At 38.0% G+C, this 12,422-nt stretch overlaps 1 protein-coding gene across 1 annotated transcript; it reads left to right on the top strand.

Annotated features, from left to right (window-relative positions):
* Positions 1 to 902: 902 nt before the first annotated feature.
* Positions 903 to 12,004, top strand: LOC109009397 (casein kinase 1-like protein 1). Its single transcript, XM_018989860.2, has 14 exons — positions 903 to 1,361; positions 1,452 to 1,492; positions 6,468 to 6,537; positions 6,674 to 6,822; positions 6,917 to 7,012; positions 7,097 to 7,167; positions 9,312 to 9,373; positions 9,496 to 9,559; positions 9,637 to 9,721; positions 9,806 to 9,932; positions 10,085 to 10,167; positions 10,236 to 10,299; positions 10,626 to 10,768; positions 11,230 to 12,004. Exons 1-14 carry the CDS (start codon positions 1,286 to 1,288, stop codon positions 11,500 to 11,502), a joined length of 1,404 nt encoding a protein of 467 aa, XP_018845405.1. The 5' UTR covers positions 903 to 1,285; the 3' UTR covers positions 11,503 to 12,004.
* The last annotated feature ends 418 nt before the right edge of the window (positions 12,005 to 12,422 follow it).

The following is a 12,422-nucleotide window of genomic DNA, read 5'->3' as shown; positions in this document are numbered from 1 at the left end:
ACTAATCTCCTCTGCAAGCTACATCTATTTCATCTCTTTACTTCTCACTCTCTTTCCAACTTGGGAAAATCTCATGGGTTTGCATTTTGGATTTTGCTTCAAATTTGTTGTTCCGATGTATTGATAGGATTTCAAGTTTCTCAAATTCACTGCTTTATATCCTATCTTACAACAACTTTGCTCCAAATATTCTCTCCAGCTCATCCCAAAGCACAAGTTTGAGTCACATTGCGTCGCAATTAGGGTTTAACTAGCTCAAAGCGTCTAGCCCCCTAAATAACAAAATCCTAATTTTCAACTTCAAATTGGTAATTCTCTCTGAGAATGCTTTAATTTAAATGAGTTTTGATTTATGAAATTTAGAGTTCCCGGATTGGTCATGAAATTTAGGATTTTCACATCATGAGTATTCAAAACGCACTGTTTCTTTTTGTGTGTGGCATGCCAGATAGACTGCGGGTGCGCAACGGGTTCACAAACTCGCTTGCGTTTAGAATTTTCCTAAAGTTTTCATTTTAAGAAAATGATAGGGATCCCGTTGGGAGCTCCCTCTTCAATTTATTTTTAGTTTTCTTTTCTTAAGGATGAAGAAAATGTTATTTTATAATATTGTAATTTTTTTAAAATATTTAAAAATATTACAAAAATGATGTTAAAAGAAAAAACAAAAGATGGAGCTCCCGGCAACCCTAGCATTATCCTTTATTTTTTATTTTTTGATGGAAGCATTGTCCTTTATTTTATATCACGTGACAGTGACTTTTGTTGGGTGGATAGAGTCACGTGACACCGGACCCGACCTCGGCGCAAAAACTCTCGCTGTCCCTACATTCATCAGGTAGAAGTTAAAACACGCGTATGGAACACGCGTGGACAAGCATTTTTCCAAAACAGGAAAAAAGAATAAAAAAAATTAGTAAGAAACGAAGCATCTCTGGGAGAGAGAGAGAGAGAGAGAGGGAGAGATTGTGGTTGTTCAAAGTCTTTTGCTTCGGATTGGATCAAGTCCTAATATTACCACCACGATGTCAGAGAAAGAAAATCGTTCAACACATTTGTCTCTCACCTTTTTCCTGCCATTTCTGTTACCGAAACTTCCTTTAACCTAACCCCCTAGAATCAATTTCCCCTCGCTTAGTTTTTGAGCTCTTATCGGCGTTTTCAATTGAATTTTTGTTATCCTTTTGGTGCAGAGTCTTGTGCTTTCTCGGCGTTATCATTTTTCCATATTAAAATTTGGTTTTTTGAAGTTTTAGCTAGGGTTTCGAAATTTTTCCTTGTGTAAATGGAGCATCGGGTTGGGAACAGGTTTCGGCTGGGCCGAAAGATCGGTAGCGGCTCGTTCGGGGAGATCTATCTCGGTCTGTTTGTTGTCTACGTTTTTATTTTTTGGTTTATTGGGGGATAGTTTGGTGTTTCAGTGTGTAATCGGTTATGAATTTGTGGTGCAGGTACTAATATTCAGACTAACGAAGACGTTGCGATTAAGCTTGTGAGTATTGCTCACCTGATACGCCTATAGAAATTCATGAATTGTGCAATTTGATGCTTTTATCATATTTCATTTTGATACAATTTTTCCTTTTTGTTTCTATCATGGGGATGCAGAAGTTAATTTCTGCTGTATACAATTTTTTCTTTTTTATTTCCGCTACCTTCGGAGAGTGTTATGGGATAGATTCTTTAGGTCTCCATTTCTTTCGAAATCATAACCACGGCTGTCACTCTTTTTTTTTGTTTTTGAGGAAGAAATGGATGTTGGGATTACACTTTTTTTAAAAGATGCAACGTGAATTATACAAGCAGTACACATCTAGAAGGTGCAAAGAATACAAGAAAATTATTGAAGTTATGCCTGAAGTGTATAGAAGCTGTCCTAAAGAAATGAGTGAGAAGTTTTTTGGCTCCTCCAGCACCTGTTCACGGTCCTCAAAGCTTTATCATTCATTTTCCTCGAAATAAACCATACGAGCCTTTTCTATACCGCTATGATATGGTGGCTGCCACCAAGCCTTCTTCAAGAATGAAAAATGTCCATTATTTTTTTGGGTATGAGACAACCCAAATCAACTCATCTGAAAAAGTCACCTCACAGAGCACTAGCAATCTCTCAATGGAATAAAAGATGATTCATAGACTCCCTATTATTCTTGCACATGTAGCACCAATCAACCATTACAATGTATCTTTTTCTTTTTCTTTTTCCAATAGTACAATGTGTCCTTTTTGGAGGTTATCCAAGGTGAGAATCTTGTCTAATGAGAATGTCCAGGCATAAAATGCAACTCTCAAGGGGTCATAATCCTATAAATAATCTCCACAGAAAGGGTTTGTTATTTTTTTTTATAGCTAACTGAAGATTTTATTAGTCCAAGTACACAACATATACAAGAGGAACAACTGAATAGAAACAGAAAGAGATTGAAATCATGAAAACTTGCCCAATAAAACCTATAAAGGCTGCCCAAAGGAACAAATTAGTGCTCTTCAATTGTTGGTTCGTGATCCTCAAAATTTCTATCATTCAGTTCCCTCCAAATGCACCACACAAGATTGATAGGGATCATTTTGTACACTGCTGTTATTTTTGGGCTTCCACATATCTTCCAATTGGAACAAATGTATGCTTTCCTTTTGGGTATAATTCGCCAATCCAACTATACGCAAAAAAGTCATTCCACAAGGCACTAGAAGTCTCATAATTGAGTAAAAGGTGGTTTATGGATTTCCCACTCTATTTGTATGTTCAACAATTTATCACAGTGATATGATGTTTCCTTAGGTTACCCATGGTTAGGATCTTCCTTAAGGAGGCTGTCAAAGCAAAAACAATTCTACTCTTGGAGGCATTTCAACTCGCCAAATACCCTGCCTAGGAGCTACTATCTTGAGATACTAGAACCTTCTAGATTGAAAGAGTCGTATCGGATGGGGCCCACAGAGTCTTATCGGCTCCCCCACGATGTAATCTAGTGGAGTACAAAAGATTGAAAGACACTGCGAAGGCATCCTCTTTGTCTTGACCCACTTTGAGAAAGCTAGATTTCACCGAGTTGAGCCATTTGAGAACTCCAATAGATCAGCTACTGTTGCCTCCCAAGCACGCACAATACTATAAACCTCTAAAGAGGCTTCTTTGAGGGCCTTGTTTTCACACCATGAGTCATGATAGAATCTAATCATTGTGTGTGATACCCCATATGATAAGGATAAGGGTAGGTGGTGCATGAGATCCCACATTACTTGGAAAGGAGAAGTTCTTGCTCTTTATAAGGTTCTAATAGAGCTCCAATTGTATCATTGACTAGTCCTTTTGGAGTATAGGCCATGTGGTTTGGGCCTTCCATTTGGGCGTTACAAATGGTATCAGAGCATATCCCAACCAGAAATGTGGGACTTGAGCCATGCCACCTACGAAAAACAGGCCCGATGAGGATGTCGGGAATTTAAGGGGGGAGATTGTGATACCCCATATGATAAGGATAAGGGTAGGTGGTGCATGAGATCCCACATTATTTGGGAAGGAGAAGTTCTTGCTCTTTATAAGGTTCTAATAGAGCTCCAATTGTATCATTGACTAGTCCTTTTGGAGTATAGGCCATGTGGTTTGGGCCTTCCATTGGGGCGTTACATTGTGCCATCACCCACCTCCAATCTAGCATGACTGGAAAAAAACCCACTCTTGATATTTTTCCACAACCTCACCCCATAGGACCCATATTCCTCTGTAGAACACCATGGAAAGTGGTTGTTATTATGAGTAAGGGCATTATAGGAAAAAACGTGAACATTGAACATCCTGCTTTTGAGATGTGGAGGGTTTAAATTCTTAGTATTACTTGGTCGATTTTTTTTTTTGATAAGTAAACGGTAGTATAAATAAGAATAGGCCAAGCCGAGGTATACAAGGTGGAATACAAGAGATAGGACCTATCTAGTTGCTAAAAAAGAAAGAAGAAAATCATGTACATTTAGGCCATTAAAATCTACAGCACTTGTCCACAGAAGTAAGGTACGGTAAAATAAAATTCTAAGATTCTTTATTGTCCGCTCCTTATCATCAAATGTCCGCTCATTACGCTCCTGCCATATGCACCACATAATACAAATAGGAACCATCTTCCACACTGTTTTGATTTGTGGAGCACCACCTGGCATTACCCAACAAGCCAATAACTCTACCACTGTAGCAGGCATGACCCAAATCAACCCTATTCGAATGAACACATCGCTCCACATTGCTCTGGCTGTCTCGCAATGTAGCATAAGATGATCCATTGTCTCGCCAGCTTTCTTGCACATACAACACCATTCTAGAATAATAACCCGGCGCTTCCGCAGATTATCAGTGGTCAAAATCTTACCCAGAGCCGCTGTCCAAGTGAAAAATAGTGCTTTTGGAGGTGCCTTATTCCTCCACAAACCTTTCCAAGGAAAATGCGTGTTTGGAAGTTTAGTAAGGGACTTATAGAAGGAGCGAACCGAAAAAACACCCTTACCTGTCGGATTCCACCACAACTTATCTTCTCTCAAACCAGACATTCTTGTAGAGTACACTCGACTGAAAAAGGCCTCAACACTGTTAAGTTCCCAGTCATGTATTGCTTGACTAAAGATGACATTCCAATGGAGTTGATCCCCTGAATGAACCATGAGATCTACCACAGAAGCCTCTTGATCACATGCTACACGAAACACGGAAGGGAATGCATCTGCTAGAGCCTCCTCCCCACACCAAATGTCTCTCCAAAATTTTATACGAGTGCCCTCCCCCACCAAAAATTTAGTATGACGAGAAAACACCCCCCAACCACGTCGTATGTGCTTCCAAACCCCCATCCCATAGGACCCATTCCCCTCTCTAGTACACCACTCCCCTCCCATCTTACCATGTTTGCAATCAACCACTAATTTTCATAGAGCTTCTAGTTCCACATTGTATCTTCAAAGCCATTTCCCAAGCAATGCCCGATTAAAAGTTCTCAAATTCTTTATCCCCAATCCACCTGAAGAAATTGGTCTGCATACCTTATCCCAACTGACTAGATGAAACTTGAATTCATCTCCCATCCCACTCCATAAGAAATTCCGATATAGCTTTTCGATTCGTGCCGTCACACTACCTGGAATTGGAAATAAAGATAGAAAGTAAGTTGGTAGGTTAGAGAGAGTACTTTTGATAAGAGTCACTCGGCCTCCTTTCGACAAATACAGTCTCTTCCATCCAGCCAATCTTTGTTCTATTTTCTCAATAACTGTGTTCCAAATAGACAAAGCCCGTGAAGCAGCTCCCAATGGTAAGCCCAAATAAGTCATAGGAAGAGAAGCAACCTTGCACCCAAGAGTGTTAGCCAACTGTCGAGAAATGTTGACATTTCCAATAGGCACTAATTCTGATTTATCGAAGTTAACTCTTAAACCTGACGCTGCTTCGAAACAATAAAGAAGTGCCTTCAGTGCCCTAAGTTGATCTTGCTCTGCATCACAGAAAATTAAAGTTTCATCTGCGAATAATAAATGGGAAACCGAGATAAGGCCCCTTTGTGGATCACCCACAGAAAATCCAGCCATAAGACCATGACTAACTACAGCCGATAACATCCTACTCAAAGCCTCCATGACTATAACGAAAAGCAGAGAGGACAAGGGATCACCCTGTATTAAGCCACGAGAGCTATTGAAAAAACCTTCTAGGTTACCATTGATCAAGACTGAAAATCTTGCTGTTGAAATGCACCATCTGATCCACATACACCACATCTCCCCAAAGCTACATCTCTTCAGTAAGTACAAGAGGAATTCCCAGTTAACATGATCATATGCTTTTTCCATATCTAGTTTACAAATAATACCTGGAGTTCCAGACTTTAATTTACTATCCAGACATTCATTTGCAATTAAGACCGAGTCCAGAATCTGATGACCCCTTATAAAAGCATTTTGTGGCTTTGAGATTACTTTATCAATTGCCACCCCTAACCTGTTAGCAAGCACCTTTGCAATGATTTTGTATATCCCATTAATGAGGCTAATGGGCCTAAAGTCCTTCAACTCGACAGCTCCAGATTTCTTCGGTATGCCCAACCCACCAGATTTTTGGGCTTTTAACATTATTCAGTGTCCAAAAAAGCAGATATCTCCATCTTTTCATTGTGCTATTATTGAGTTTACACGGTCAATTTCTTCCCAAAAAAAAATCTAGTGAGAGAGGTTGAGCAACCTGGGCGATCATTTATCTTGGAGAGCTCAATTATTGTACCTAATTTTATGTTTTATTTGACAGAGTGAAAATTGGTAACCGATATTGTTATATCATCTGATTCAATACTTTTAACTGGATCACATGAGTTAAATCATGAATGTATGCCTTCATCATGCTCAAATATGTCTATCTTTATGTTTGCTACTTGAATGGCATTGGATCATATCTTTGGTTCCCAAGATGCTGATCTGTTTCTTACATCCAGGAAAATGTCAAGACAAAGCATCCTCAGCTGCTATATGAGTCAAAGTTATACAGAATCTTACAGGGAGGAAGTAATAAAACTTACTTTATCTGTCAATTGGTCATTTGTATTCTTCTGCCATTGGAATTGTTTTTCAAGTTTTTGTTTTCATTTTTTGGTTCATCCAATATTAAATTCTCATTGTAACTCAATTTTGGTTTTGGCAGCTGGAATTCCAAATGTGAGATGGTTTGGAGTGGAGGGAGACTATAATGTTTTGGTGATGGATTTGCTTGGACCCAGTCTTGAAGATCTTGTTAACTTCTGCAGTAGGAAGCTTTCTTTGAAGACAGTTCTTATGCTTGCAGATCAAATGGTAGATTCCATAGAGACTTTATGCATAATGTTTGATTAGTTCATATACTTCCCCGAAACTCATCTATCTGTTCCTTTTTTTCTGGTTACTTCAGATTAATCGTGTTGAATTTGTTCATTCTAAATCATTTCTGCATCGAGATATCAAGCCTGACAACTTTCTAATGGGCTTGGGAAGGCGTGCAAATCAGGTTTCTGTTCTAAATTTCATATTATATCTATATATTTCTTTCAGTATATTGCTTTTGAATGGTAATTCTACTCAAATCATGCAGGTGTACATCATTGATTTTGGTCTGGCAAAGAAATATAGAGACAGTTCAACCCATCAACACATTCCTTACAGGTGAGAGGAATAATTGTGTGTTTGGTTTGCTGTGTCTTTAAGGGGGAGACTTTAACTCTAACAGCATGCATAAGTTATCTTCATCCAAAGCTTTTATGTGCTCCTTTGGTGTAGTTTCTTGATTTAGTTCCAATCCCTACAGTTGTTTACACTTGCAAGGAGAGGGGAAATAGAGACATAAAATAAGTGGGTGAACTTGAGAGAGTACTTTTGTGCACTCCTTAGATAAACACATCCTCTTTCAACTTGTTAATCTATGTCTCACTTTCTCAATAAGTAATATGACTTCTTGAAAATCGCAATCAAATTACATAGGAAGTATACTATAAATACACTCATCTTGAAGGAGGGAAAAAATAGGAAATCATGAAAATTAAGTCCGTTAAGGTCTCTAGAGGCTGTCCATCGGAAGAGAGTACCCTCTTGTGTAAACAAACTTGAGCATAGAATGTAATACTCCCTTCTCAATTAGGTTAGGAGTACTGCTCTACTTTCCACAACACCAAGTAATAAGAGTTCTCCAATATTAAAACCTCAAAAGAACAAAATGTAACAAATCAAATATATCTAATCTTAAGCAAAAATGATAATGCCAGACAAAACCTAAAAGCCTTGGTGGTAAAACTTATTTCAGTCCTTCACTAGTCAACGTCTCCTCTACTTTGGCTTGTAGACTCGTCATTATTATTGCCTGGGAGATTATAAAACATAAAAGCAAAAATGAGTGTAATTTAAGTAGCATATCATACATTAAAATATTGTTAAAGACGTTTTCCTTTTAAGAATTTTGTAAATCACCTTTAACATCACATGGACAATGCTAGAAAAAACAACATTTATCTTTAGCCTCATATATTGGTCGACACATTAACCCTTGCGTGCCTAGGTTATGCACAAGGGAAATTACTTCTTATATTAGATACAAAACATCTTTTAGATGACTACTTCTCAATGACCTGCACATCCACCCCTCTAGCTTTGGTACTGTCACATCCTCAATGGCCAAATATTAAAACTTGTAATGCATTTATTCGTCACTCTTTCTTTCATTTCTTTAGTTTCTCATAACTTTCATAGCCGGAGTCTTTTCATGACTTTTCAAATCACGAGATTTCTCATAGCGTTCATAGCATAGACATATGTATAGCACATATTTCACATCAAAGCATTTGCAGACTGTTAACTTTCATGTTTACCGATAAAAACAAAACCATTTGCAGACTAACTTTCATAACGTACCATATAATAGTGCATAACAAGGGGGTTTACAAGAGAAGGCTAACAATATGGCATATAGCTTAGAAATAGAAAACATAACATTTTAGCTTCAACATCAACGGATGCCTACTAACCTCCTTGAGTTGTAAAATGGCAACACTTTCTTAGCAACCTGAGGTAATAAGCTATGTACTAAGGGAAGAGCTAAGTGGTACAATATGTCCACTTGAATTTCGAAAGTATGGATTGAGTTCTTGCACCTTCTTGTGGTTGTTTTAGGTTTCCGAGTCAGAAAAATTAAGAAAGAATTGGTACTGTTACAAAAGGACGAAATTTCCAATTTTGATGCAATTTTGCCTGAAAACTCACCTTTGCTTGGTTTAGAGGTTTCCCAGCAACTTGCAGCCTCTAGGGCTCTTTTTTCTGGTTTGATGTTGGCTGTTTGGTGTGTCTAGAGAATAGGAAAGATGGCTCAAGTAATGCTAGCACTTTGGACTTATCTTGGAATAACATCTTAAAACTTAACTTTCAAGCGTTGCAGCAAGGAAAGAACAATAAGTCATCTTCTTAGCAATAGGTTTTGAAGGATATAAGCAAGGTCTACAGGTCTATTTTCGAGATATCTGAAGAGAAGACTTGATGGAAAGACCATGTGTTCTCTTACCTCGGAGGTGTGCCTCGGAAGCACCTTAAATAAGTCACTTTGCTGGGTTTTTGGGTGAAAGCTTGAAGAAAATAGGTGGTTTACATATATAAAAAAAGGTGGTTATAGGAGTGGCAGATTGCCAGAGACTAAGGTTTCATTTAACTTCTTTTCCAGGGGTTCATGGCAACCTGTGCTAACACATATGAACATGGTCAATCCCTTGTCAACATGGTAATTATGACAACCCAAATGTTTATTGTACTTTTCATTGATACTGCAGAGAAAACAAGAATTTGACTGGAACTGCTAGATATGCAAGTATGAACACTCACCTTGGTATAGGTATGCTTTCCCTTATCGTTTTGTACTTGGTTCTCTTTCTAATGAGTGGCCTTTCCAGTTAAATGTCCCTTCTGGATTTTCTTATAATGGCTCTTTGTTTCCTGATGTTTTGAACTCGATAGAACAAAGCCGGAGGGATGATTTAGAATCCCTTGGATATGTCCTTATGTACTTCTTGAGAGGAAGGTGATTGTTGGTCCTTGTTGTTCCTTTGATTCTTGCATTGGTTTCTGCAATTAATTACCTGTTCCTCTTCTCTTTAGTCTTCCTTGGCAGGGACTGAAAGCAGGAACTAAGAAACAGAAGTATGACAAAATTAGTGAAAAGAAAGTTTCTACCTCAATTGAGGTTTGTTGTTTGTAAATAGTGGCAGCCTATTCTATATGTCCAGCTTCTGCAAGTTGTAAATGTTGTACCTAATGCTTCTTTCAGGCCTTGTGTCGGGGGTATCCAACAGAATTTGCATCATACTTCCACTATTGTCGCTCCTTACGATTTGATGACAAACCAGATTATGCTTATCTGAAAAGAATATTTCGTGACCTTTTTATCCGTGAAGGTTAGAAATTTATTTTCTTTAAACCACATTTCCTTTGACTTTCACACATTTATTTTTGCAAGGTGAAAGCCGGTATCAGATAACTTGTCTGAAAGTTGTATGGAATAGCATCAGTATTTCAGCTTCTCATTACTCTATTTGATTCTGTACAGGCTTCCAGTTCGATTATGTATTTGATTGGACCATTTTGAAGTATCAGCAATCACAGCTGGCCACTCCCCCAGTCCGTGCCATTGTAAGTGATTTGTATTCTTGTCTCTTCATCAGCATTAAATGTATTTTGTAATACCACGCTTTTGTTAGGGTGCTGGTGCTGGAACGAGTGCTGGAATGCCCACTGCCATTGCCAATGCTGATAGACAGACAGGTATTTTCCTAGTGTTGCTTCTTACTTTGATACTATTTTAATTTTTTTGATGAATACATAGGTATTAATAACCTCATTCTCTTGTATAGTTTCTTAAGTGGTGATCGTGTTGATAGATTCGCACTTATCATTTGCTTACTTGCTATAAGGATATATCTAGCTTCTTCTTTTAATCATTTTCAACTCCTATTACTTTCCTCCTGTCGCTTTTTATAATACTAACTTCCTGACATCTGGTCATATTCACCCAAACTGTAAAAAAAGTTGCATAAGTCTTGAACATATGCTTGGGGTTTATGCTGCTTACTTCTCTTATTTTGTTACAGGTGTGGAGGACGGGCGAGCAGCTGGTTTGTCTCCAATGGATTCTTCACGAAGGAGAATATCAGGACCTGCTTTGAATTCTGGAGCTTTTACAAGGCAGAGAAGTCCACTTGTTAATGATTCAGCCATTTCGAACAATGTTGTGGTGAGTTGATCAGAATGTATGTTGTGTCTAAGTCAAGAGTGTTTTTTATTTTTATTTTTATTTTTTGTTTCTTCTAAGTTTCATGACCTTCTTTGATTTTCATCTGATCCTTATCTAACTTGGATAGTTCCCTATTGCTATTTATGTTCTGTGAAACCTTTTAAAACTTAGCAAAATGGCATAAACCTTTCTACCCCCCAACCCTCCTTTCTCTTTGGTTCTCTGAATTACATAATAGGTTGCTGCCGAGTTGTCCCTTGTGGCAGTGTGGCAGTTGCTTAATTTTCCCAAATTGTTTCATTAAGTCATCTTATCCATCTTCATTTTTTTTTTGGTTGGCGCTTCCCACTTCGGATATAGGCATGGAATATGATATAGCATGATTTTCCTTGTAAAGTTGCCCTGCCCCTTTTGTCATGTTCTATCTTGAAACCAATGCACATTATTCTTGGACCATGCAGTTATCAAACTCCAATAATTTGGGATTGCCAAGTGGATCATCAAGACGAGCTGCTGTTTCTAGCAGCCGTGATGCATTTGTTGAGAGTGAGTCAGATCCCAGTCAATCTCGTACTACTGAGGCGAGCCCTGGAGCAGCGCACAGAATTTCAAGTGGGCAAAGGAATTTACCAGTTGGGTCTTCAGATCCCAGGCGTACACCGACTGGGAGAAATACCTCACGGAACTATGAAGGTGCTCTCAGAGGCATCGGGACCCTGCAGTTAGACAATTGATGAGTGCTTATCTTGGTGCACTCTTGTAAAGCACGAATTCTAGTATGCTATTATGCTGCAGTAGGAATAGGTTTGCTGGGAGTTGAGTTGTGATGGAGGTTGGAGTTGAGTTGTTGGGACTTGAATCGCGGGGGATTCTGGGTTTGGATGCCAGCTTAAACCAGACGTTGAATCCGTTGTGAAAAGTAGAGGTTCATCTGAACTTACGCCAGGCACGGCTGTCTATATAAAGCTACGGCTATGTTCACATGGCTTCCCTATTCTGGCTAACAACTATTCAACTTTTAATCCCTGATGAAGTCTTGATTTAATGATGTCTTGCAATGTTTCTCCAGCTTGTTGGAGATTGGCCGATGTGTTCATACTTCATATTCCTCTTTAGGTTCTTTCTTCTTCTTGGTTCTTTTTCTTTGCTCTATTTTTTTTTTCCAATTTTTTTATACACGTTATGCTGAGCACAATTACTTTAATTTTGAGCCGTTCCTGTGTTTTCCCGATTCAATTTGAACCTTTTTTTTTATTCCTTTTTCAAATAGCTATTTTTTGTTATTTTATTTTATTTTATTTTGATGGACATATATGTATATATCCTTTGAGTTGCTCAACATTTGTAATTCTTTTATATTTTTATCATTCCTCACACTCCATACTTGCAATTATTGTAGTCTTCTGTCTTCGTAGCATGAATAGTCTTTGTGCATTAAGGTTGCGTTTGGATGTTGAAGTGAGTTGAGTTGAGTTGAGTTGAGATAATAAAATATTGTTAGAATATTATTTATTATTATTATTATTATTTTGGGATTTGAAAAAGTTGAATTGTTTATTATATTTTGTGTTGGAATTTGAAAAAGTTGTAATAATGAGTTGAGATGAGTTGAGAGGAATTGAGATAATAATAGTCTTTCTTTTTTCATAGCTGC

Source organism: Juglans regia, chromosome 1 (genome assembly GCF_001411555.2).
Source record: "Juglans regia cultivar Chandler chromosome 1, Walnut 2.0, whole genome shotgun sequence".
Taxonomy (NCBI): domain Eukaryota; kingdom Viridiplantae; phylum Streptophyta; class Magnoliopsida; order Fagales; family Juglandaceae; genus Juglans; species Juglans regia.
The sequence above is the reverse complement of the archived record's forward strand: the minus strand, read 5'-3'. Positions and strand labels throughout refer to the sequence as shown.

Coding starts and splice junctions, on each gene's coding strand:
- LOC109009397 (XM_018989860.2), top strand. CDS start 1,286: ATGGAGCATCGGGTTGGGAACAGGTTTCGGCTGGGCCGAAAGATCGGT. Junction 10,168..10,235: donor CTCCCCCAGTCCGTGCCATT/GTAAGTGATTTG, acceptor CGCTTTTGTTAG/GGTGCTGGTGCTGGAACGAG. Junction 10,300..10,625: donor CAATGCTGATAGACAGACAG/GTATTTTCCTAG, acceptor ATTTTGTTACAG/GTGTGGAGGACGGGCGAGCA.